Here is a 21,554-nt window from a genome sequence, read left to right as displayed (position 1 = left end):
GTGAACTAATGAGATACTTTTACATTATAAGCAAAATCTCCTTGACACATGGACCTAATACTTGTATTGAATCTGCATTAACAAAGACTTTTGTATGGCATTTAGTGAAAATGTGCTTTCGTCCAAACTAACGTTGTGTTAAACATTGAAGAGAAAATGCACAGATATGATATTATAAGCCTTGAACAGTGACACTAATAATCTCCCTTTCAGCTGTGTACCCTGTGGTGAGGAATAGAGGTCACTTTGGAGAAGTGTCAGTTTGGTGGGGCTTAAAGCCAGCTCTGTCGGGAGATGTTATGCCCATCTATGGACAGCTTACCTTCAAAGAAGGAGAGTACTTGAAAAACCTTACCCTCTCCTCTGTACCTGATGAGGTACATTGTTAGACTTGGGTCATAAAAACTTGCAATCATGCCAGTTGAGTGTCTTTTTGAAATTTAAATGTGCATTGTTGTTATTCTTTTGTACGACATAAGATTCCCGAAGACAAGGAGAACTTCACCATCACACTGTCAAATGCAACAGGTGGAGCGAGATTAGGAAACACACTCAGTGCCAGCTTGTGGATTAATAAGAACGATGACCCCATATATTTTTCTGGTAACAGTCAAACGATGCATAGAAAATCCTCTGAATTATTAGTTTGTCGTGTTACTAGTGATTCATCAATCTCTCCTCTTTGGTGTCTTTTCTCTCCTTTAACCTCACTTTCTCACCTCAGAACCATTCACTGCTCGTGTTCGTGAAGGAGGCGTTGTTAATTTTACTGTCCTGAGGGCAGGCCAAGCTGACTTCCTGGCGACTGTGATGTATCGAGTGGAATTTGGTGGAGCATCAGCAGATGACTTCACTCTTCTGACAAATAGCACATTATTAGTGTTTGATGTGGGAGAATGGATGAAGAACATCTCTGTGGCTATTAAAGATGATGACATACCAGAGACAGATGAACCTTTTTACATTGTTTTATATCATGCCACAGGTGAGTACAACAGTGTTTATAAAGTGAATAGAGGAAAAAAGGAGACACATGTTTGATCATTTTCATCACTGAACAGGAATGAAAATAAATAACCATTGCACCGTACCTTGCAAAAGCAGTCATACCCTTTGAAAATGTTCACATTTTGTTATTGAAAAACTCAGTGTATCTTATTGTGATTTTATGTGAGAAACCAACACAAGTTAGTGCTTGTGAAGTGGAAGGAATGTTTGCATTCAGCTTTCTTGGGTCTATACTTTGTATAACCACCTTTTGCTGCAATTGCAGTTGCAGGGATTTTGAGGCACTCTTTGTAGAATTACTCAAGTTCAGCCTGTCTTTGAAATTCATATAAATTACTATTTACTCTATGTTGTTTGAATAGACAGCTACTAAGTAAAGAAATGTCATATCACTGAAAGTCTTGCTATAAATTTCAATGTAATTAGTATTAGTTTGCCTATGGTTTATGGCAGGTCTGGTGTTTAACCCCAACCAGCTGCATGTTGAGGCTTTATGCTCTTTATTTTGCCTGTTTAATTGCTAGTGGACTTACATGGTTACACGGTTGGTATGATGTGCTCATAGTCTGGCAGCTTACTGTGTGGGCTTTCCACAGAGCAGTTATTGGAAAAAGTAATTTTAGCTAAATATAGCCTGCAAGTTCCTTTGTATGTCTTGTTTATTTTTATTTTTTTTTGTAGAAAGGTTTAAAAGTAGCCTATTATGTAACCATTTATTTTCAGACCCCTTTTTAAATCTTATTTTCCTTGGATATGACTGTGGTTTATTATCAGTGGGTCTACACTTCTACTTTTGCGCTACATTGCTTTAGGTTTTGATCTAACCCAATGATATCCATGTGCACACAGGCGATGCTGTAGTTTATGGCGCAGACACAGCTAATGTGGTGATTGAAGCCAACGATGATGCCAATGGAGTTTTCTCCTTGAAACCTGAAGAAAAACCTGTGGAAGAGGGCAAGAGCAACAATTTTTAGTAAGAAATATATTCTGAGATCATACTTAAGTTTATTTAACTTATATGTTCATGTGTTATATTTCATGCTTCACTTATTTATTGGTTATTTTTTGAAACACCAGTATAAATATCAATTTAGATTTTTAGAAATGTCATTTATTTGTTTGTCTTTTTGTCCAGTGTGCTACGAGCAAGGGGACACTTTGGTAACGTAACAGTGTTCTGGCAGCTGTTTGCCAATGACTCAGCCACACCTCTTGAAGAAAAACAGGAGTTTGTAAACACGTTGGGTTCCATCACCTTCGTTACTGGGGAAGAAACCAAACCAATTGTCCTTGAGGCTGTCGCTGATACCCTCCCAGAGTTTAATGAGTTTTTTGTCCTCAGATTGGTCAATATTTCAGGTGACTATGAGCTAAGGTTTAACATACAATTTCATTTGAGCCAATGCATTTATTATTGCATCCATTCTTTAAAAATGTTTGTAACCTTTTTAACTCCATGTCCATGTTTTTTTTTTAGGTGGTTACCCAGGGGTTGGGGGGAAACTTGCAGAGACCTCTCTGAATGCCTCAGTCCTCATTCCTTTCAATGACGACCCATTTGGTGTTTTTGCCATTGCTGCCAACAATCTGGACCAAGACGTTGCTGAGGACGTACTCGATGAAAACGATATGTCCTATGTAACTTCCTTCACCATTCTCCGACAGCAGGGCACTTTCAGCGATGTGCGAGTTTCCTGGGAGATTGTGTCTGCAAGCTTCCCAAAGGGCCTTCCTCTTTTGGACGATCTACTGCTGCAAGCCTCTTTCCCAGATGAGGTTGAGCTCAGGCCTCATGCTAGGAGACACCACTCAGCCACAGACACTTGGTTCTTCTCTGGTCTTCCACGAGCTTACGGGACCATCTCGCCTGAAGATGCTCCTGCAGCTGTGGGTAACTTCACCTTCTCAGCTTGGCTCGTACCCAGACTAAACACTGATGGTTTTGTAATGTCCAAAGGAAAAACAAGTGGAAGTTTGCACTATGGAGTGAAGGTCCACACCAATGAGTCACATGTCACTGTGATGCTGTACTATACAGTAATAGGTTCAAATAATACCCAAGTGGCAAGGGCCTCAGCAGAAAAGTTTTTGGAGGAAAATATGTGGCTACATGTCATGATAACAGTTGATGACGGGATTATTGAGTTTTTCTTGGATGGGACCTCCATACCTGGTGGCCTGAGGAGCATCAAAGGAGAAGGCATCAATGACGGTAGGTTTGTTCTTGAAACCTTTTCTCAACTGCTTCTTTTGAGATTGACTCAATATACTCTAAAAGGCAATTGTTGCCACTATATTATGTCATATCATGATTTGGTTGTGTGTCTGCTATTATAAATCATAACTATGAAATACATGCACTAAAATAACAGTACAGTTAAGTATGGCATACGGCAACATATGGCAATTATAGTGACTTCCTAAAGTAGCTTTAAACCTCTGTGGGTGTAAGTAAAACTATCAACACACAAAACCTTGCATAAACTAGCCTCCTATTTGCACAACTCTTTTTAGAGCATTGCAGTATGTTGCCTATAATATGTTTGGCTTAAATGTTTTGTTATAAAAACAAAAAACAACTGTTTCAGGGTTTTTACCTGAAACAATAATTTTGCGTTTCAGAAATGTTTCACAGCTAGAGCTATCCCCATTAGTTGTTTTTCCTTCTCTCTCTTTTTCTCAGTTAATGCTGGAAGTCTACAATTTGTACATATACTGTTAACGTATGTGGACCCCCTCATTCACCCTCGGGCACCCTTCAGTTGTTGCCTCATTGTTCTGAGCTACTGGGACTCTACAATGCTTGAGTGGCTGCACAGCCTGTGCATTGTTAGATTTTGTTACAGTTCAAAGGAATCTGTCGGGATCTCCTTTTCTTTATATTCCCTTTAATTAATGCAGACAATAGCATGTGCTTCACGAATGGCTCTAAGAGGGGAAATACCTCATGCCTCTTTTGCTTCATACAGTTGCAAAATAGACATAAAGAAAAAACTGTCAAGCGAGTTTCCTGTTTGCCCCAGGGAACTTGACTCAAAGAAGTATTTCATAGTGTGAAATTTAAGTTTATTTTCGCCACAGAGGGACAGGTTTGTACCTCTTGTATAAGTACAGGAGAGTTGTGAGAGGTGCAAGTGTATAAATGAATAATGAGAAAGAGCTTGAGCCGGGCGTCTGGTGGCTTTAATCAAGATTCTGTTTGTTGTCTTAATCCAGTACGATAAAGCAGCCAAATTAATACAGAAACACTAACATAAATTTAGACATTTATATCTGTTTTCATTAAGTAGCAAAACTTTTCTTACTTGTATAGCTTTGTTATAACACTATGAACTATTGCTGCTAAGTTATTAAATATTTTAAATATAAGGGTATTACACAAATAGCATTCAGTAATCTGTTCTTGGGTTTTTCTACCCCAGGACCTTCTTCAGTATTCATTGGGTCAGATCTCAAGGGTGAACAGCGCTATACCGGACTTCTCCAGGATGTGCGCCTGTACCACACAAGGCTTAACCGTAGCCAGATCCACGAGCTCCACACTCAGCCTGCCAAAACAGACCTGCGAAACATCTCGGGTTACCTGCGGTACCGCCAGGATGAGAGGCAGAAGTCATTCGTTGTGGAAACCAGGGACGATGAGGGGGAGGAGGGAGAGGAGGTGTTCTATCTGCAGCTGGTGGCTGTGCATGGAGGCGCGCGCCTCCCCTTTCCCAGACCCACTGCTGTTTTGAGAATTATGAAGAGTGACAACGCCAATGGGCTTTTTGGATTCACTGGGGCCTGCATACCTGATGTAAGTGCAGATGAAGAGTTTTTCAGCAATCTCTGCACATTTTCAAAATGTGATTGTGTTTTGGCTCTCAGCTCACCTATAATAGATTTGTCCCGTATATCAACACAAAGTGGTGTATAGTTATGAAGTGGAAGGTAAATAACACGCTTAATAAAGTTAAAAGTATGGTATGCATTTACTTCATCTCCCTTTAGTTGATAACCTTTGAATTTGTCTTTCATTGTCCCATGGGCTGTGTATCTGTCAGCTTTGCTCAGCTTAAAGTTTACTTTTTTGAAGATTCTTAAAAAAAAAATTAAACTTCTTGTTCTGATGGAGTATGAATATTTGGCCTGGTCTTGTATTTGCTGCAGCATTTAACGGATTTTCCATCAGTGTCGCAGTGTGTAGCTCCAGCTATCTGCCCATCTATTCTCAGTTCAGCTTACATTACATTACTTTATCTTGTCACACCTTGAGTGCTAAGGAAAGGGATCCCCACAGCATGATTCTTCCATCACCAGATGCAACCATACAGATGGTTTGCTCAGGCTGAGGTACAGTTTTAGTTGTCACTTCTAGTGGTTTTTCCATGTAGACAAAACTTTCAATTTTGATTTCCTCTGACCAGAATAGCTTCTTCTAGTAAATGACTTTTGTTGGTATAGCAATTGATGAAACACCAGGGTCATATTGCATTGGGTTTTTTTTATCTTACATGGACTTGGACATGTCTCCATATCATGATTCTTCAATTATCATGTTAGACTATAGGGATGATGCTGCATGAAGGAAATGATGTTTCAGTCTTCCTCCAACGTTAGTGACTAGAATTTTTTTCTTCTAGAAAAGCGGACCGGGTTCATCAATTGAATTCTCAGTTTGCTGCTTTTCCTTCCCATAATGAGAGTTTCCACTGTACCTGATTCAACGTGGTACAAATGGATGTATCTCTAAGCATTTACGTCATTAGAAAAGTACATATTTTTATGGTCACCTTTATTTTTATTTATTTATTTTTTTGACTAGGTGCCTTTATAAAATATCATGTAAAGATAAACACTAGGAATTACTAACATTCATCACAATGTGCCTTGGTTGGTCAATCTACTGATAAAGTACTTAAAGTAAAATGTCATTTTTAAGACATGCCTCTATAGGACCTGTGTTGTAGAATTGCCAACTCTTAGTCAATGCCCAGTAAATACATAGTATGCATGATATCAATACATGTAATATTAACCCATTCGGTTGTCAGTCTCTGTGCTGCTGCATATTTTATCAGTCTGAATGCCAGGCTGCAGAGAGAGAGCATGCTGTCCCTTTTAATTTTATTGGGCTCGTGCACTCTTGTGTTGTGCCGTCTCAGGTGGAGCGACAGCTGGTGAGGCAGCACAGGTCTGTCAGAGGGGGCATTCCTTTAGAAGTGGATCTGGAGTTCCTTCACTCGAAATGGGAGATCCTGCTCCTTGTTTCAATCAATACAACAGATGGCAGGGCTGAGGATGGCATTCCATCAGAACCAGAGCATCTCCTTTGTTTTACACCATCTAGAGACAGAGTTACATGCACTATCAAGTGCTACCACAGTAGAGATATTAGATGGTGATATTAGCCTTAAGTATTAAGCTTACTCTTTGAATTCTAACATACTTCTGTAAGTAAATGCCAGTCTACAACTGCATCCTTACATTAATGATGTTTGATAAATGTTCCAACAGACCACTGAAGAGGGCTCCACCGTCTCCTGTGTGATTGAGCGTGTGCGTGGTTCTCTGGATTTTGTCTTTGTGAACTACACTGTTACGCAGCTGGACAGCTTGAAAAGTGACAGCCCAGCACATGAAGACTTTGCAAATGCAACCGGAGCTGTGGTTTTCACACCTGGACAGCTCTCGGAGGTGTGTCAGTGTCTGAGTCTTTCTGTGGGTTGGGAAAGGTCCTTGTAGTGGAGTTTATTCAGGAAATATGTTTGTACACTGTACACAGAAAGCAGGCAGGAAATGCTCTGCGCTATATTTACAAATTGAAATGATAATTTTATTAAAATTCCTGATGTGCACTTTAACAGAAGTCCTATACTCTGGCTGTCTTGTTTCTTGATAAACAGCTCCTCCTAGAGGGCGCTTGGTAATAAATTTGAAATTTAGCAAACAGGTGTAGGGAAGTTCTTGTATTTAATGCTGCCACATAAACACTATTACTTCTGTTTGTTTAAAAACACACAACTCTAAAACTAGTAAAGGCTACAGTCTCCACTTTTTCTTTTTTGATCTTGGAGGTAATGTTTACCAATCCTTCCCTCAGGTACTGAACCTTGTGGTGTATGACGATAACCTCCCAGAGCTCTCAGAGTCTTTTCAGATTACTCTAGTGTCAGCAGAGTCTTCTGATGGAAAGCCAGGCTCCACCCCCACCAGTGGAGCCAGCATCGATCCCAATAACTCTGTTAATACTGTCACTGTCAGAGCAAGTGACCACCCTTATGGTATTTACTCTCAACATGGGTTACAGTTACAGACCCTTGATAATTACTAAGTAACATATGACCCTTACTTTTACCTGTTTCATTGTACATTTTCCTTTCTTCTTCCTTACCCTTCTTTCCTTCAGGACTGTTGCAATTCCAGCCCAGTCCGCCTCAGGAAGGTCTGATCTTACCAGCTTTACAACCTGCACACATCACTGTTCATGAAGAGGATGGTCAGATCCAGCTGCCAGTCACCAGAGCCCAAGGCCTATTAGGAAAAATCGTTGTTGGGTACAGAACAACCCCCTTCACAGCGTCCAGCCCTGAAGACTATAAGGTTATTTTACTTTTTCTTTTTTTTCTTTTTTTTACTAATTCGCCTACACTGACGTTGATATTTTTTTCCGATTGACAGAAAAAATATATTTGGAATGTTTCATTTTTTTTTATTTTTCCGTATCAGGACTCGACGGGTATTCTAGAATTTCTTCCAGGTGACAGGTTGAAGTTCATCAATGTGACCATTGTAGATAATCCCGTCCCAGAGCTTGAAAAGGATTTTAGGGTGGAGCTCTACAATGCAGATGGAGGAGGTGAGAAGTTCAAATTTAAATCATGAGTTGATTTTCCTGAAAATATTATGCTTTTTAAAAATCTGCTGAATTGCTGATGCATCCTGTTCCTTTCTGTGTGTACTGTGTGCTGTGCTCCCATTTACTTCCATATACCCACATGTGTGACTGCCTGCCGACAACTCCTTCCTTCTTGCCCCTCAATCTCCTTTCTGGTGTGATTCCAATCTGGCTTCAACCCCTCCATTCCCAACACCAAAACTCGCTTTGTGATCCATGTGTGTGATCCATTAGTTGATCATTTTCTACATGGTGAAGCAAGTGGTAGTGGGGAAAGTGATTTTGACTTCCTCCCTCCACCCTATCAGCACCCTGGTAAGTCTCCCCCTCCTCAACTCCCCATTATGTCTCTTTTGTCTACTCCTTTATCATTACATTCCTTTAGGAGTGTTTGCCTTTTTGAGTGTGCTTGATATTTACATTACGCTGTGACCCTGGTGAGCAGTAATTAAGAAGATTGACATGGGAAAAGCAAATAGCGTTCCAAAGAGGCAAACAGAACACCCTTTTGTATGAACTGTCAGCACCCCACTGTCTTCCTGAAACTTTAGGATTTAGTAAGTAATTCTTAAAATAATAGGAGATGCAATTAATTAGAGTATTGTGGCCAGGTTTGTTGTAAAGCTTTTAACAAAAAAGTTTTACTAGACAAATCTAGATTTGTCTAGTAACCAAATCTAAATTTTATAAAATTTTATTTCCAACCAAAATTTAGATTTGGTTACTAGACAAATCTAGATTTGTCTAGTAACCAAATCTAAATTTTATAGAGCATCTTTCAAATTGGAAGGGTTTTTACTGTTCTGAAGTCAAAACAGATATAACTAAGTACTAGCAAGGTATACCTTAAAAAGTATTCATGAGTATCTATAAATTGGCTCCTCTTTGTCAGCTTGACAATATGTTGAGTATAAAATGACTAAAGTAGCTTCCTGTGGTAGCAGGCTGTATGAACAGTGGGCAGTCTTTCCTTATTATAGGATCTTATAACTTTTGCTCTTATGTCAACCTTTTTATAGATTTTCTATTTTTAATTTTCAGGCTGAAGGTCTTCTGGTCACCAGGAAATTTCTCTGTACATCTCTAAAAATAAATCCATACACTAGTAAAGCTTGCATTTTTATGTCATGTTCTCAATCATACTATTACAAAATGTTCTGTTCAAAATAAGTTTATGCTAATCAAATGACTTCTCTGGAAGAACTTTCTTCACTCTTCTCTAGTAGTGCTTTTTAGTTTTTCATCCAAAGTGTGACATGTGAAAGTCAAAGTCATCTGCAATTTTCTACACAGCCAACTTGGGAATTGCATCTCGAATTACTGTCACCATCGCCGCTTCTGATGATGCTCATGGAGTGTTTGACTTCAGTCCTCAGTCTCTATTCGTTAATGGGACAGAACCAGAGGATGGGCTTAGCTCCATCAGCCTGATGGTTAGTGAAGTACACAATTTTCTATTTGTAGAATGTTCACAGATTGTTGAACATCCTGAGCATTTTCTTTGGTTTTCTGTCCTCGTACAGGTGGTTCGGTCCTTTGGAGACCTCTCTAATGTGACTGTGTACTGGGAAGTTGATCCCAGTTCTGAAGGAGAGCTCCTTACGAGATTTGGCAACATCTCCTTTGGTGTAGGGCAGATATCAAAGAATATAATCATCAGAGTAGCCCAAGATGAGATCCCTGAGTTGGACAAGAGATACACTGTGTCTCTGGTTAACGTTTCAAAAGGTCGCCTGGGTGTCCAAACATCTGCCACTCTGACTGTGTTCGCCAGTGATAATCCTTATGGTCTTTTTGTATTCGCTAATATATCGAGGTCTGTTCGTCTTCCTGAAGCGGGTGTAACTGTCTCACTCACTATCCAACGACTGAAAGGAACCATGGGTCAGGTGTGTCCAGTTACCATAAGCCGAATATATAGACACATTTCCATATGTGGCTCTTGTGTCATCCTTCAAAATCTTTTCCGCTTTTTGCTATCAGGTGCAAGTCACATATGGGACACTAAAGGAGTCTGACCCAGAGCCTTACAGGACTCCTGGTGTGGGCCGAGCCACTGAAGGGCAGGACTTTGTTTCCCTTCTTGATTCAGTTGTGTTTTTGGCCAATCAGACTGAGGCAAACATCACACTCAGAGTACTTGACGATGTAGATCCAGAACGAGATGAGAGTGTGTTTGTCAAACTGATCAGTCTTGATCTCATCAAAGGAGATCAAAACAGACCCAGTAAGTTACTGTGTATAGAATTTTCTGATGGTTTTATTTTTTTTTAACATGAATGCAATAATGTCTAAAGCATTAGGGCAGTCCTCCAAGTCACTGAATTCAAATGTTTAAGTCACTTTCATGCCCATAGTTTAATAATATACATCACTTAGGGCATTTGCATTGTTCATTTGTGAAAGAAGGGGCTGCTCCCAGGAGCTCAATAAATTCCAGCATGGTACCATAATAGGTAGCCACCTGTGGAAGAAATCCCGTTGTTTCATTTCCTTACTACTGAATATTTCATGTCAACTTTTAGTGGTATTTAGTTGAACCAACTGGCAAAAACAATTCACAAAGATGTGGTAGACCACATTAACCACATCTAGTCCAACACCAGCATCTGACCTCTCAAATTCTCTCCTGGTCCAATGTTTCCATAAACACACTGAAATCTTGCAGACAGTCCTCCTAGAAGATCAAAGGTGTTATGCTACGTAGGACCAACACCAAGTTAAACCAATATTGGTTCGATTGTCATTAAAGTTTGTGTATCTAATATATTTCAAGAAGATAAAGTATTTGTAGTAACTTTATCATGTTTAATGCAGAAAATATGCTTTCTGTACCATTCAGTCTTGACGTCCCCCTCTCTGGGCCCTTTGACTGACATTGTTGCCCAGGTGATAGTAGAGGCCAGCGACGACGCTTTTGGAATCCTTCAATTGTCTGCTTCTGCTGTCAGTGTTGCAGAACATTATGTTGGGCCCATAATAAATGTCACGCGAGTTGGTGGGATTTTTGCTGACGTGTCAGTCAAATTCAGAGCTATTCCTGTGACTGCCAGAGTCAGTAAGTTTTGAATAAATGAAGCATAATGATGAAAAAATCCAGCTGATTGGTGCAGCTTCAGTTAAGCCTTTGCATTATGGTGTGCTGGTGTGTGCTCTTGCAGGCGAAGACTACAGCGTAGCCTCGACTGATGTGGTCCTTTTAGAGGGAGAATCCAGTAAATCTGTTCCAATCTACGTTATTAACGATCTGGTTCCTGAGCTGGAAGAGACCTTTGTCATTGAGCTGATCAACCAAACAACCGGAGGAGCTCTGCTGGGAGAGCCCACACGTGCCGTCATCACCATATTGCCTTCTGATGACCCTTTTGGTGCCTTTGGTTAGTAGCACCAATCCAAGTCCTTCTTTACTAGACTATTTATTGCTTAACAAGTTATACCTTTTTTATTACCCAGTCTTTCAGGCTGTCCCAGTGACAGTTGAAGAACCAGAATCCACCTCTGCTGTGGTCACATTGCCTATTGTGCGCAATGCTGGCACTATTGGAACGGTGGCAGTCCAGTGGCGGGCAACTGTTAATGGTAAACTTGCAGAGGGGGATATCAGACCCACATCTGGAGAAGTAAAATTTGCTCCTGGGGAGACTATGAAGACGATCAAGATTGAAATTTTACCTGACGATGTACCAGAAATTACTGAGGTGACTAAAGAAATGAATAAAGTAAAAACAATGCATAATGATATAGCCTGCCTTGTTATAAAAAAGTATTTCTTTCTTCTCTGTGTGTTTTAGGTTATTAAAGCAGAACTAATCGGTGCCAGTAATGGAGGAAACTTGGGAGCTGATACGTCTGTTAACATAATAGTGCCTGCAAATGACAACCCATATGGGACAGTTTACTTTGAACAGACTGTTTATCGTGTTCAGGAGCCACTCGAGGGAGCTTACCCTGCTAATATCACTGTCCGCAGGAGGTACTTTTCAGAATAATTTATTGACTACTGAGCAAAAGTATTCACAACTCAGCCACAAACCTCAATATGTTTAATTTGGGTTTTATGGGACTGGCAAAAGTATTGTGCAGTTAAAAAGTGGAAGGAAAATTATACATACAATATGCTTTTATTGCTAGACCACTGTATTGTTGCTGTGGCTGTGTTTACTGTGTTGTCTTCCTGGGAGGTGAACCTTTTCTCTAGTCTAGCAGAAATTATCCCAGTATTATCCTGTATTTAGTCTGATCCATGTTTCATTCAACTCTGACAAGAGTTCCTGCTCCCACTGATGAGACTTCTCCCCATGCCATAAAGCTGCCACAATCATGTTCCACTAAGGCAAAGGTCATTTTATTACGATGCATTCTCGTAATGTGAAGTGTCTTCCATTACATAAGATTTTCAATATCAGAAAGTCACTATTTAGGACAATTTGACTAAAGCACATTTTCCTGCATATTTCTCTGTTTCCACTATGTGGCTTGTAGCAAACTATAAAGGGAACTTCTTGACTCTCTGTTTCAACAGGTCATCAATCTCACTACTCTTCCATTAAGGCCAAATTTGTAAAGTGCATGACTAATATTAGCTTTAGTAGCAATGAACTGCTATCTTACCGTATGAGTGTAAAGGGGGCTGCATGCAATTATACAATACATTCTCAGATTTTTAGTTAAAAATCATGTATCATTTTCCTTTCACACCACTATTATGTCCTCTTTAGCTTTGACCTTTCACATAAAATCGCTATAAAATCAAATAAAATGAATGGCTGATGTGTCAAGATCTTTTTACTGTATATTGTTTAACACTTATGCATATACTAACATACAACAACACTCACTATTTTTCACTGCTGTTTTTGTTTTTCTCCTCTGCTCTATTCCAGAGGAGGTCACTTTGGTCGCTTGGAGATCACGTACAGCACCTCTGAGTTTGACATTGTTGGCTCGGCTCAGGCTCAGGACCAAAATCTATTGATCTACTACGACTCTCCGAAGTCAGGTGTTCCAGCCAATGGCCTCTTTACAGCAGTGAACATCACAGGTCAAAGAGACCCTGTGGCTGCATGTGCTGCTGCCTGTTTGAGAGAACAGGCCTGCCAGGCCTTCTCTTTGTCATCAGCCGTGACTCCTCCGTCCTGTTCGTGGGTTACATCCAGGGCTGACCAGCTGACTCCTAGATCTCAGGTTTTGACTTATATGAAAAACACCACTGCAGCTGCTGTCTTGTTTAGTGCCCAAGCTGTGGCGGGAAGTGATTACGCCCCTGTCACTACTCAAAGTGCCTTTATGGAGGATGGATCTGGGACTGCCAACCTATCAGTCTTAATCTTGACTGACAAGCTTCCAGAAATGGATGAAAGCTTCTCTATACAGATTTTAAAGGTAAGGCTCAGTCCAATTTAAACTTAATTTATATTTCAATCTATATACAAAAGCTCTGTGGTAACTAAATGTGTATTCTGTGTTGTTTGAAGGTGAAGTTGGTCAATTTGACCGTGCCACCAACGAACTTGCCTACAATTGGTCTGCCAGCTAAGGCTGTAGTCACTATAGGAGTGAACGGAGATGCATTTGGCATATTTTTGATCTACAGTCTCAGTCCCAACGCCACTAAGGAAGGACTATACCTTGAGGTTCGAGAAGAGCCCACAGTTGTACCGCTGGTCATTGAGAGAAGAGGAGGAAATCTGGGCACTGTCACTGTAGAGTGGAGATTTGTTGGAGGAAAAGCCACACCAGATTCTGATTTCATTGCGAGTGGAGGGACTCTGGTCTTTGATGGTATGTTAGCTTCTTGCCCATCTCCTTAGCCTTAGGGTTATTAAAAGCTTTACCTTTCTTTAATTTGTTTTACAGTTTGAATATGTGGATTTAACCAACGTTGCATCTACCTTTTTGCGTCTACCTTTTTTCTCTTTGCATGCAGGTGATCTTAAAAAGACAATACAGGTAGTAATCAGAGACGATTTGGAACCCGAGGACAGCGAGAGCCTCATGATTGGGCTTGTTAACACAGCTGGAGGAAGTCGTATCCTCCCAAGCTCAGACACTGTAACCATAGTGATTCTAGCAAACGACAATGTGGCAGGAATAGTAGGATTCGATCCAGGCTCACGTTCTGTCATTGCCAGAGAAGGTGAGTTTTGTACACAAATTTGCAAGAGCTGCTGTGCCAGTACTGTCAATGTGGTGGCATACCTCTTTTTAACATTCTGTCATTACACAAACCTCAGTGAATTTTATTGGGATTTTATGTTATAGACCGGCATTGAGTTGTTCTTTTTTTTTTTTACAAAGGAAGAAAAATATGATATGCATTTCTTTTTAGCTTTACTGTAAAGTGACAACAAGTACTCTAAGTCATTGTCAAGTCAAGCAAATTATAAGTAGTCCAATAATGTTCACTGCAAGCCAGATAAGAAAGACAGCAAACATGTTGATGCACTACATACAAAATGCTGCATAATTATGCAACACTTTGTATTCATTTGTGACATAAAATACCAATAAAATCAATTTAGGTTTCTAATTATACTGAGACAAAATGTGGAAATTATTTTAGCCATTTTGTCATTAACTAAATTTTCTACATGTTTACTGTTCTCCTGTTGCCAGAACAGTTTAAGAAAGTTTGTAGAATCTAAATCTGTTTACATCCACATTGCAGCACAGAAAGTTGCTACTCTATAAGATATGTGATTCTCCAGAAACAACCAAGCACTCAAATAAGAGGAATTTCTGTAAGACGACCCTTTTGTCACTGGAGATGCCTTCTAATTATGTATGAATGTGAAAGTGAGAGTAAGCACTTATGGTGATGGCTGTTGATGCTCCAACAGGTGGGCTCCAGCCTATTCATTGTCATGAAATCATTTGTGCTTGAGCAGTTGAAGTCTCCATAGCGTTAGACCTCTTGAGAAACCTCTGATGTCATCTACACCATAAAAACATTTTGTTGGAAGTTAAAAAAAAAAATTACTATGTTGCACTGTATTATATTTCTTATTACAGGCGAGAGGTTGACCTTACTGGTTTTGAGGTCAGCTCCAGGTTTGGGTAACATCACGGTAGACTGGACTGTTCAAGGTCCTCTTGCTCACCGCACTTTTATTCAAACATCAGGGACAATTTTCTTCAATGAGGTAAATAAGATGTCATATGTTTTTTTGTGAAACATTTGTTTCCTGATGCTTGTGTTTTTCTTTCCTAACCTTAGCCCTAACCCTGCTTTGTGTCATGACTAAGCATTAGTGTCAACTGGTGAACAAATTGTAATGAAATGTCATTTGCATATTATAAATTCAGCATATTTGTGCTGATTCCTACAGGGACAGCTAAATGGCACTGTAGTGCTGCAGCTTATGGATGATGCCACACCAGAGAACCAAGATCAGTACAGAGTGTCACTTTCCAACCTACGAACATTTGGTACAAAACATAATGTTTCTTTTAGTGAATAAAGAGTCAGGAAGGCCTTTGTGAATATACATAATCTGAATTCAACACTTGCATGCAGGTGTTGCAGTGACTGGCCGTGCTGCACTGGACATTCAAGGGAGTGAAGCAGTACTCACTGTCGACACCAGCGATCAGCCGTATGGGCTGCTAACGATCGCACCGTCATCCCTCAGGGTGAGCACAGAGGAACGGGACCAGATTATAAAAATCTACATCAACAGAGAGTTTGGCACCTCAGGTTTGTAAGCAAAGTATGAACACATACAACTGTAGTTACCTTTTAATAGATTTGTTAAGTTTTCCTGTACCACAAAGAATAGATGACAACATTTTTTTTGTACTTGTAGGAGCGGTGAATATTACCTATGAGGTTATTAGAGGTTCGCTGCAAAATCTGTCTGAGGTGGAGGGTGCTCTTGCTGTTCCGGGACAAGACTTTGTTTCTGGCACTGGCTCTGTGGTCCTTCAGGAAGGACAGACTTCAGTTCCCATTCTGGTCACCATCCTGGAGGTAAGGACTAGATGTCTCCCTATCCCATTTGTTTAAACTCAACTGTCAAGTGCTGCACGTATCCTCGATAGAAATTGTTAAACCCAGAATTGTTCCTGCTCCTCTATTTAGATTTCAAATTATTTTTATTCAAGTTTAGTGCTAAAGAGAAATGAGACAGGCAAATCTCAAAAGATGATAAATCAATGTAAGAGAAGCATCAGTTTTGAATAAATAATTGGGTATTATTTACATTTTAATAATCATGTTGAAAATTACTTATGTTCTGCACCTGAAGATTGATAATGCCAAAAGTTGTTACATTTGATGGGATTTAACAAAATGTAATAAAAACACAAACAGATGCCTCCTTGAATGAAGAACTACAGTATGACAATATATTTGAGAAACGATTACAATTATTGCATTTTGATGATACATTTACCATTACAACCTCAGGTTGTATAGGTATAGTATATGTTCACATTCTCTCTACAGGGCTTCCCTCACATTTATTTTAGCAGACTGGGTAGAATATTGCGTTTACAGCTTCTTTTCTTATCAGGATGACATTCCAGAGCTGCAGGAGTTCTTCCTGGTCAACATAACATCTGCAGTGCTCATCACAACTCTTGCAACTGTTCCTCAACTTGGTGAGTACTCTCTCTACAGTTGTTAGTTGAACTGGGACAATAATTTCAAGCCAGTATGGACAGTCCTAAAAATTTACTTTTTTGTAGTTTATTTTGATTTTGTTTTATTGTTTTTCTAATGCATTGCAATAAATTTTCCTCTTGTCTTTCTAAAATCCTTTAACATGTCCTATTGTTTGATGAGCAGAGGTTGCTTACTGTACATTGCCAGGTAAAATACACATACATATAAGTTTGAACTGGTTTACATATGAGAAACTAAAATGCATGATGTACCATCCTATTCCAATATGCTGTTAAACTTTCAGCTCTCAAAATGGCTCTTTAGGTGCAGTTTTTCTCCAGTTTCTTTGAAATCTTGACCACAGCCCAATTTATGAATGAGTAACTTTAGAAAGTGATGAGTTGACAAAGTATAAGTACAACTACAACAGTGCTTGGAGGTTCCCAGAATACTATCAGTCCGCTGCCTGGAGACACATGGTAAACATGTTCTTTTGGCAGCAATCATTATGTGGCTTGGATGGTGAGACTGATGCTTTTTATGATTGAGGAAGTCTTGGGATTTGGTGGCAGCGCGTAGCCCTGTGTGGTGAGGGAGAAGAAAGCCAAACTAAACCCATAACTGGCCTCCCAGTGTCCTGGCCGCAAAGTAAATGGAAGAACACTGCTCAGAGGGTCATAAATCAGTCCATAAATACATCACGCTTGGCTCCTCCGCCTCCCAGGCTTTTCTCAGGAGATGCCTCCTAGTTGTAATCCTTTGCGTTTGCCATGATTAAAATTAGAGCCCCTGCACTTACTCCCTTCCCAGCGTTTTTGCTGCTTGCAGTTCAGATAAGCCTGGCGGAAAAACGAAAGCACAATTATTAAATTATAAGCCACAGTAAGAACATAATTTTCATTCTCTCTCTGTTTGCACTCCTTTAGACACCAGTGGCTTGGTGGCAGAAGTCACCATTGTTGCTAATGATGGGATTAGAGGGGTCATTGAATGGACAAGCACCATGTAAGAAAAAAACATCCAGAAATTTGTACCATTTAGATATATGCCTACGTTGTGTTAAACAATTATTTGAAATGTGCTCTTGTCTGCAGGTATGAAGTGAATGAGACAATCGGAGCACTGACTCTCGTGGCGTACAGGAACAAGGGGACATACGGGAATGTCTCCCTTTTCTTCTTTGCTCAGAACTTGGAAGCCCAACAGGGACTTGACTACAATACTAGTCAAACGGTTAGCAATGTCCAGGATTCAAGTATTCATTACTAAACACAAAGTCAGCACTCTACACATGTATTTAGACTGTAAATGTCCCATTTGCTAGTATTCTACTAGCTGTCAGGACACAAAAATTTGGAAAAAAGATGCTCTGCTCAGATGAGACCAAAAGAAAACTCACTGGATTTTTATGCTGTGTGGCTTAAAACTAACTTTGCCCACCATCCTCATGGTGAAACACGGCGGTGGGAACATTATTATGTGCTTTGTCAAAATTGAAAACATCTGCATTTAATATTTTTCCAGTTAACATTACAAATTTACATACACTTGAAGGATTTATTGTTGCTTAAAGAAAGCCCACTATACCCTGATTCTAACCTTTTTCCTGAACTTAGGCACCTAAGGGCTTTTGTAAACGTAAGACTGAGTGTCAGTTTTCACTTTTAACTCCCTCTCTTTTCGCAGAGGCTCCATTTTGTTGGCGGTGAAAGGCATAAGTTTGTGGAGGTGCAAATAATTGATGACACAATTCCAGAGGGAGCAGAGAGATTCCAGCTAATCTTGTCTGAGCCTTCACCTGGACTGGAGCTTGGCAGAAATACTACAGGTAGGAAAAGGGATAGCCTTGAACAAAGATTTTAAAAGCTACCACGAAAGTAGGTAGCGTGATGTTTCAAGAGATAACTTGAAAAGAGTGTGCACTTTCTTCTTCAAACAAAAAGTCATTAAGCTGACTCTCTTCACACCAGTAAATTCCCCCCTTTTGGCAACCATCGTGTTCTAATACTTACTTTTTCCTGTTTTAAATGTGTTATTTTTTTTTACAAAACCAGTCCACTAGCTCTTTAACTAGTGTCAAAGCTTTACCTTAGTGTTAGTTCAAAAATACAAAAAAATGCTGAAAGAGCTGGGTTAGATTAGAAAGTCAAATCCCTTTCACTTTGTAAAACAATTGATACTTTTGTTGTAGTGATAGACTTCAATCATGTTGCATATGATCCACAGTACATTTTCTAACTTTCTTTGTCTGCTTTAACAGCTACTGTAAATATCCTGGCCAGTGATGATGGACATGGTGTTATTTCCTTTAACACCAGTGATCATTTCCTGTTACGGGAGCCTACCTCTATGTCACAGCTGAGTGACAGTGTAGCTAAACTCTATGTGGTCCGTAACCCAGAGGAAGGCACTTTTGGCACTGTCTCGGTTCAGTATACCATCGTGGATGCCAACGGCAGCCTGGCAGAGGGTGATGTGATGCCAACGAAAGGTCTCGTAGTTTTGGAGGATGGAGTCCGATTTAATGTAAGATAAGCAAATATAAGTACCAAAAGGCATTGAAAGAAATAAAAAACAATTCCAGAAGCTCACATAGATCAAGTTCTGATTTATTTTCCCTGTTGTTTCAGATGCTGGAGGTCCGAGCAATACGTGATGCTGAACCTGAAGGGAATGAAACATTCACATTGACCCTGTTTAACCCAACAGGAGGTGCACGACTTGGGGAGCAGCTCCAAATTCTTATCACTGTCCTGGAGAACTTAGCCCCTTCAGGCTTGTTCCGAATCGGACCCTCTCTAAACAGGTCTCAGTACAGTTTTATCAAAGGATCTGAAAGGAATGCTGCTGCTTACGACCTATCACATGTTTTAAATAGTTAAAAACTGCATTTCCTACATAGGGTTATTTGTTGTGTCTCTATTCAGAACCAGCACAGCAGTGGTGGCTGAAGAGGGAAGCAGAGCTGTCTTCCTCACTGTCTCTCGCAGTAATGGCTTGGAGTCAGCAGTTAGTGTAGAGTGGGAGATGCAGTCTGGCACAGCTACAGCTTCTGGTGAGGCTAAAAAGTAAAAATCAATCTAAGTCTCTTCTTACGCTATTCTTTGACTCAGAAGATACTCTTCTTTCTTCCTACAGTGGGTCCCCTCCCAGTCATTGGTCTGTATCAAAGCTTTGAGAACAACCCAACATCTGCTTGGTGCTCCATTCCAGGAGAGTCTTCCTACCTGGCTTTAAGGCTTGACCTGAAGCCCGCGGTTGGGGCCGTCCACAGTCTAGCTACTCTGTATCGGTGGCAAGGTGTTTTTGTGCCGATAGAGGTGACCTGAATATTCCACGAGAACTAGCACAATATGTTCTCACTCAGTCTAGGAATGATTGAAATACGAGGGATTAATTAAGCAACATTATTTTCTCTGATTGCTTTAGTCTGTCAGAATCCAAGACCCAGCCTCATGTGTTGGGTTTGCAGTCAATGGTTCTACCTACATTGCCATTATTCATGGTGGCCCTCCCTTCTACCCTGCTGCAAACCTTAGCATCTTTAAACTGCAGAAGGACCTCAACATAACATTGGCAAGTATAAAATCAGTCATATCACAACATCATTGTCATGTTTTGGTGCATTGATATACCATTATGACATGTAGCTTATATTATATGGAATACATTATTTTGGTTTTTAAAGGAACAAATCATAGGAGTTGAAGCCCTGGATGTGAAACACCTATCCACTGGAGGCAAAGATTACCTAATAGCATCTAGCCAGGTGATGCAGACTCTGCCACTTTTAAGACAATCTTTAGTTTAATTTTAATTTTTTTTTAACAGTTGAAAATATAAATGTCTCCAGTTTTGATGGGTGTTATACATGAATTAATTTTCTTTTTTTCCCGATTCTTTAGATTTTTGTTTGGACAGGCAGCTCCTTTGCACTCCACAGGACTCTCAACTTTGAACAGGACATCCTGAGTCTATCTCCATTTATTCATGCAGATGCGCTCTATCTGCTGGTGTGCATTGACAGCCAACGTGGGAGCTGCCAACTTCTTCAGTGGAGCAATGGCATATTTCAGAATCCACAAACTCTTCCACTTTCCGGCAGAGCCATTCAAGTGGAAGTAGTGAACACAAGAAGAGAGGATACTCTGCTGTTGATTGCTGTTGAAGGTGATCTAACTTGTATGAGTTCATAAAATATTTGCTTGTTTGTATGTTCCTAAATTTCTAATGATCAATAGACATTTTTTTTCTCCATGAGCACTTCTTTTCTAAAAACACCTACCCAGGTTTTGGAATAGTCAGATCAATGCTGGATGGCCCGACACAATATTAGGGAAACATAACAATGCAATATTGTTTTGGAGTGCTGTGTTAATATCCATAACGACTGACCCACATTTAGCATGCTGTGACATATAGGTCAGGTTCGCGCATTAAACACAAAGAAACGTCCATCCAGATGGCTAAATACATTACTAACATGCAAAGTGTCAATGAGTCCCACATGAAAAAAGAGCCAACCAATTAGAATCAAGAGCTGGTACCTGGATGTATACCTTCAGAAGTGTTGACAAAACAACATGTAGAGATATCAGAAAATAATATCTGAAGTGATTTGGCAAGCAAACTGTAAGAACAACAGCGTAGGTAAGATTGTCTAGGTTCACTATGTAAACAAAGTCTAGGATGCCTGTAAAGTGGGACTAATCGATAGTATGGAGACAGGAAAGTAATGCATTGTATGTTTTCTTTGTTTTCATCTATATCTTCTTGGTAATTATGCTACAGTTTGATTTTATTACAGACTGCAAGCATGTTGGTGAAACAAACAGAAACTGTTTATTGCTCACTAAACATCTTTGTTCTTTTGTTCCCTCTATGATTGTAAAACTTACAGTCTCGGTCTGGTTATATATTTTTTGCAGTGCTCTGTTTATTATGAAATGATATGATCCTACTGAGTTTGAAAAAGTGGGGAGATTTTGGTTTTGACCTGTTGTGGGTTTATGTGGAAAGGCCTCAATGTGCAGCACAGCAGAGCCACAAAAGGACCCAGAA

General features: G+C 39.9%; 1 protein-coding gene across 1 annotated transcript in view; it reads left to right on the top strand.

The window, feature by feature from the left end:
- Positions 1 to 21,554, top strand: part of adgrv1 (adhesion G protein-coupled receptor V1) — a 115,428-nt gene that overhangs the window by 29,435 nt on the left and 64,439 nt on the right. The window contains exons 16-52 of the mRNA XM_028033867.1: positions 214 to 377; positions 480 to 603; positions 725 to 985; positions 1,858 to 1,984; positions 2,147 to 2,370; positions 2,489 to 3,223; positions 4,434 to 4,807; positions 6,508 to 6,687; positions 7,094 to 7,274; positions 7,400 to 7,593; positions 7,720 to 7,849; positions 8,123 to 8,203; positions 9,182 to 9,321; positions 9,412 to 9,777; positions 9,872 to 10,115; positions 10,731 to 10,946; positions 11,050 to 11,265; positions 11,342 to 11,586; positions 11,680 to 11,861; positions 12,772 to 13,270; positions 13,363 to 13,669; positions 13,815 to 14,024; positions 14,900 to 15,030; positions 15,217 to 15,316; positions 15,405 to 15,584; positions 15,694 to 15,857; positions 16,402 to 16,489; positions 17,420 to 17,498; positions 17,588 to 17,726; positions 18,180 to 18,321; positions 18,754 to 19,019; positions 19,124 to 19,299; positions 19,421 to 19,548; positions 19,632 to 19,813; positions 19,923 to 20,069; positions 20,182 to 20,262; positions 20,399 to 20,663. Of these exons, the coding sequence (XP_027889668.1) occupies positions 214 to 377; positions 480 to 603; positions 725 to 985; positions 1,858 to 1,984; positions 2,147 to 2,370; positions 2,489 to 3,223; positions 4,434 to 4,807; positions 6,508 to 6,687; positions 7,094 to 7,274; positions 7,400 to 7,593; positions 7,720 to 7,849; positions 8,123 to 8,203; positions 9,182 to 9,321; positions 9,412 to 9,777; positions 9,872 to 10,115; positions 10,731 to 10,946; positions 11,050 to 11,265; positions 11,342 to 11,586; positions 11,680 to 11,861; positions 12,772 to 13,270; positions 13,363 to 13,669; positions 13,815 to 14,024; positions 14,900 to 15,030; positions 15,217 to 15,316; positions 15,405 to 15,584; positions 15,694 to 15,857; positions 16,402 to 16,489; positions 17,420 to 17,498; positions 17,588 to 17,726; positions 18,180 to 18,321; positions 18,754 to 19,019; positions 19,124 to 19,299; positions 19,421 to 19,548; positions 19,632 to 19,813; positions 19,923 to 20,069; positions 20,182 to 20,262; positions 20,399 to 20,663 (7,668 nt within the window). The remainder of the gene's footprint in view (positions 1 to 213; positions 378 to 479; positions 604 to 724; positions 986 to 1,857; positions 1,985 to 2,146; positions 2,371 to 2,488; positions 3,224 to 4,433; positions 4,808 to 6,507; positions 6,688 to 7,093; positions 7,275 to 7,399; positions 7,594 to 7,719; positions 7,850 to 8,122; positions 8,204 to 9,181; positions 9,322 to 9,411; positions 9,778 to 9,871; positions 10,116 to 10,730; positions 10,947 to 11,049; positions 11,266 to 11,341; positions 11,587 to 11,679; positions 11,862 to 12,771; positions 13,271 to 13,362; positions 13,670 to 13,814; positions 14,025 to 14,899; positions 15,031 to 15,216; positions 15,317 to 15,404; positions 15,585 to 15,693; positions 15,858 to 16,401; positions 16,490 to 17,419; positions 17,499 to 17,587; positions 17,727 to 18,179; positions 18,322 to 18,753; positions 19,020 to 19,123; positions 19,300 to 19,420; positions 19,549 to 19,631; positions 19,814 to 19,922; positions 20,070 to 20,181; positions 20,263 to 20,398; positions 20,664 to 21,554) is intronic.

This window comes from Xiphophorus couchianus, chromosome 12 (genome assembly GCF_001444195.1).
Source record: "Xiphophorus couchianus chromosome 12, X_couchianus-1.0, whole genome shotgun sequence".
Classification (NCBI taxonomy): Eukaryota; Metazoa; Chordata; class Actinopteri; order Cyprinodontiformes; family Poeciliidae; genus Xiphophorus; species Xiphophorus couchianus.
Note: the sequence above shows the minus strand (reverse complement) of the source record. Positions and strands in the feature narration are given on the sequence as shown.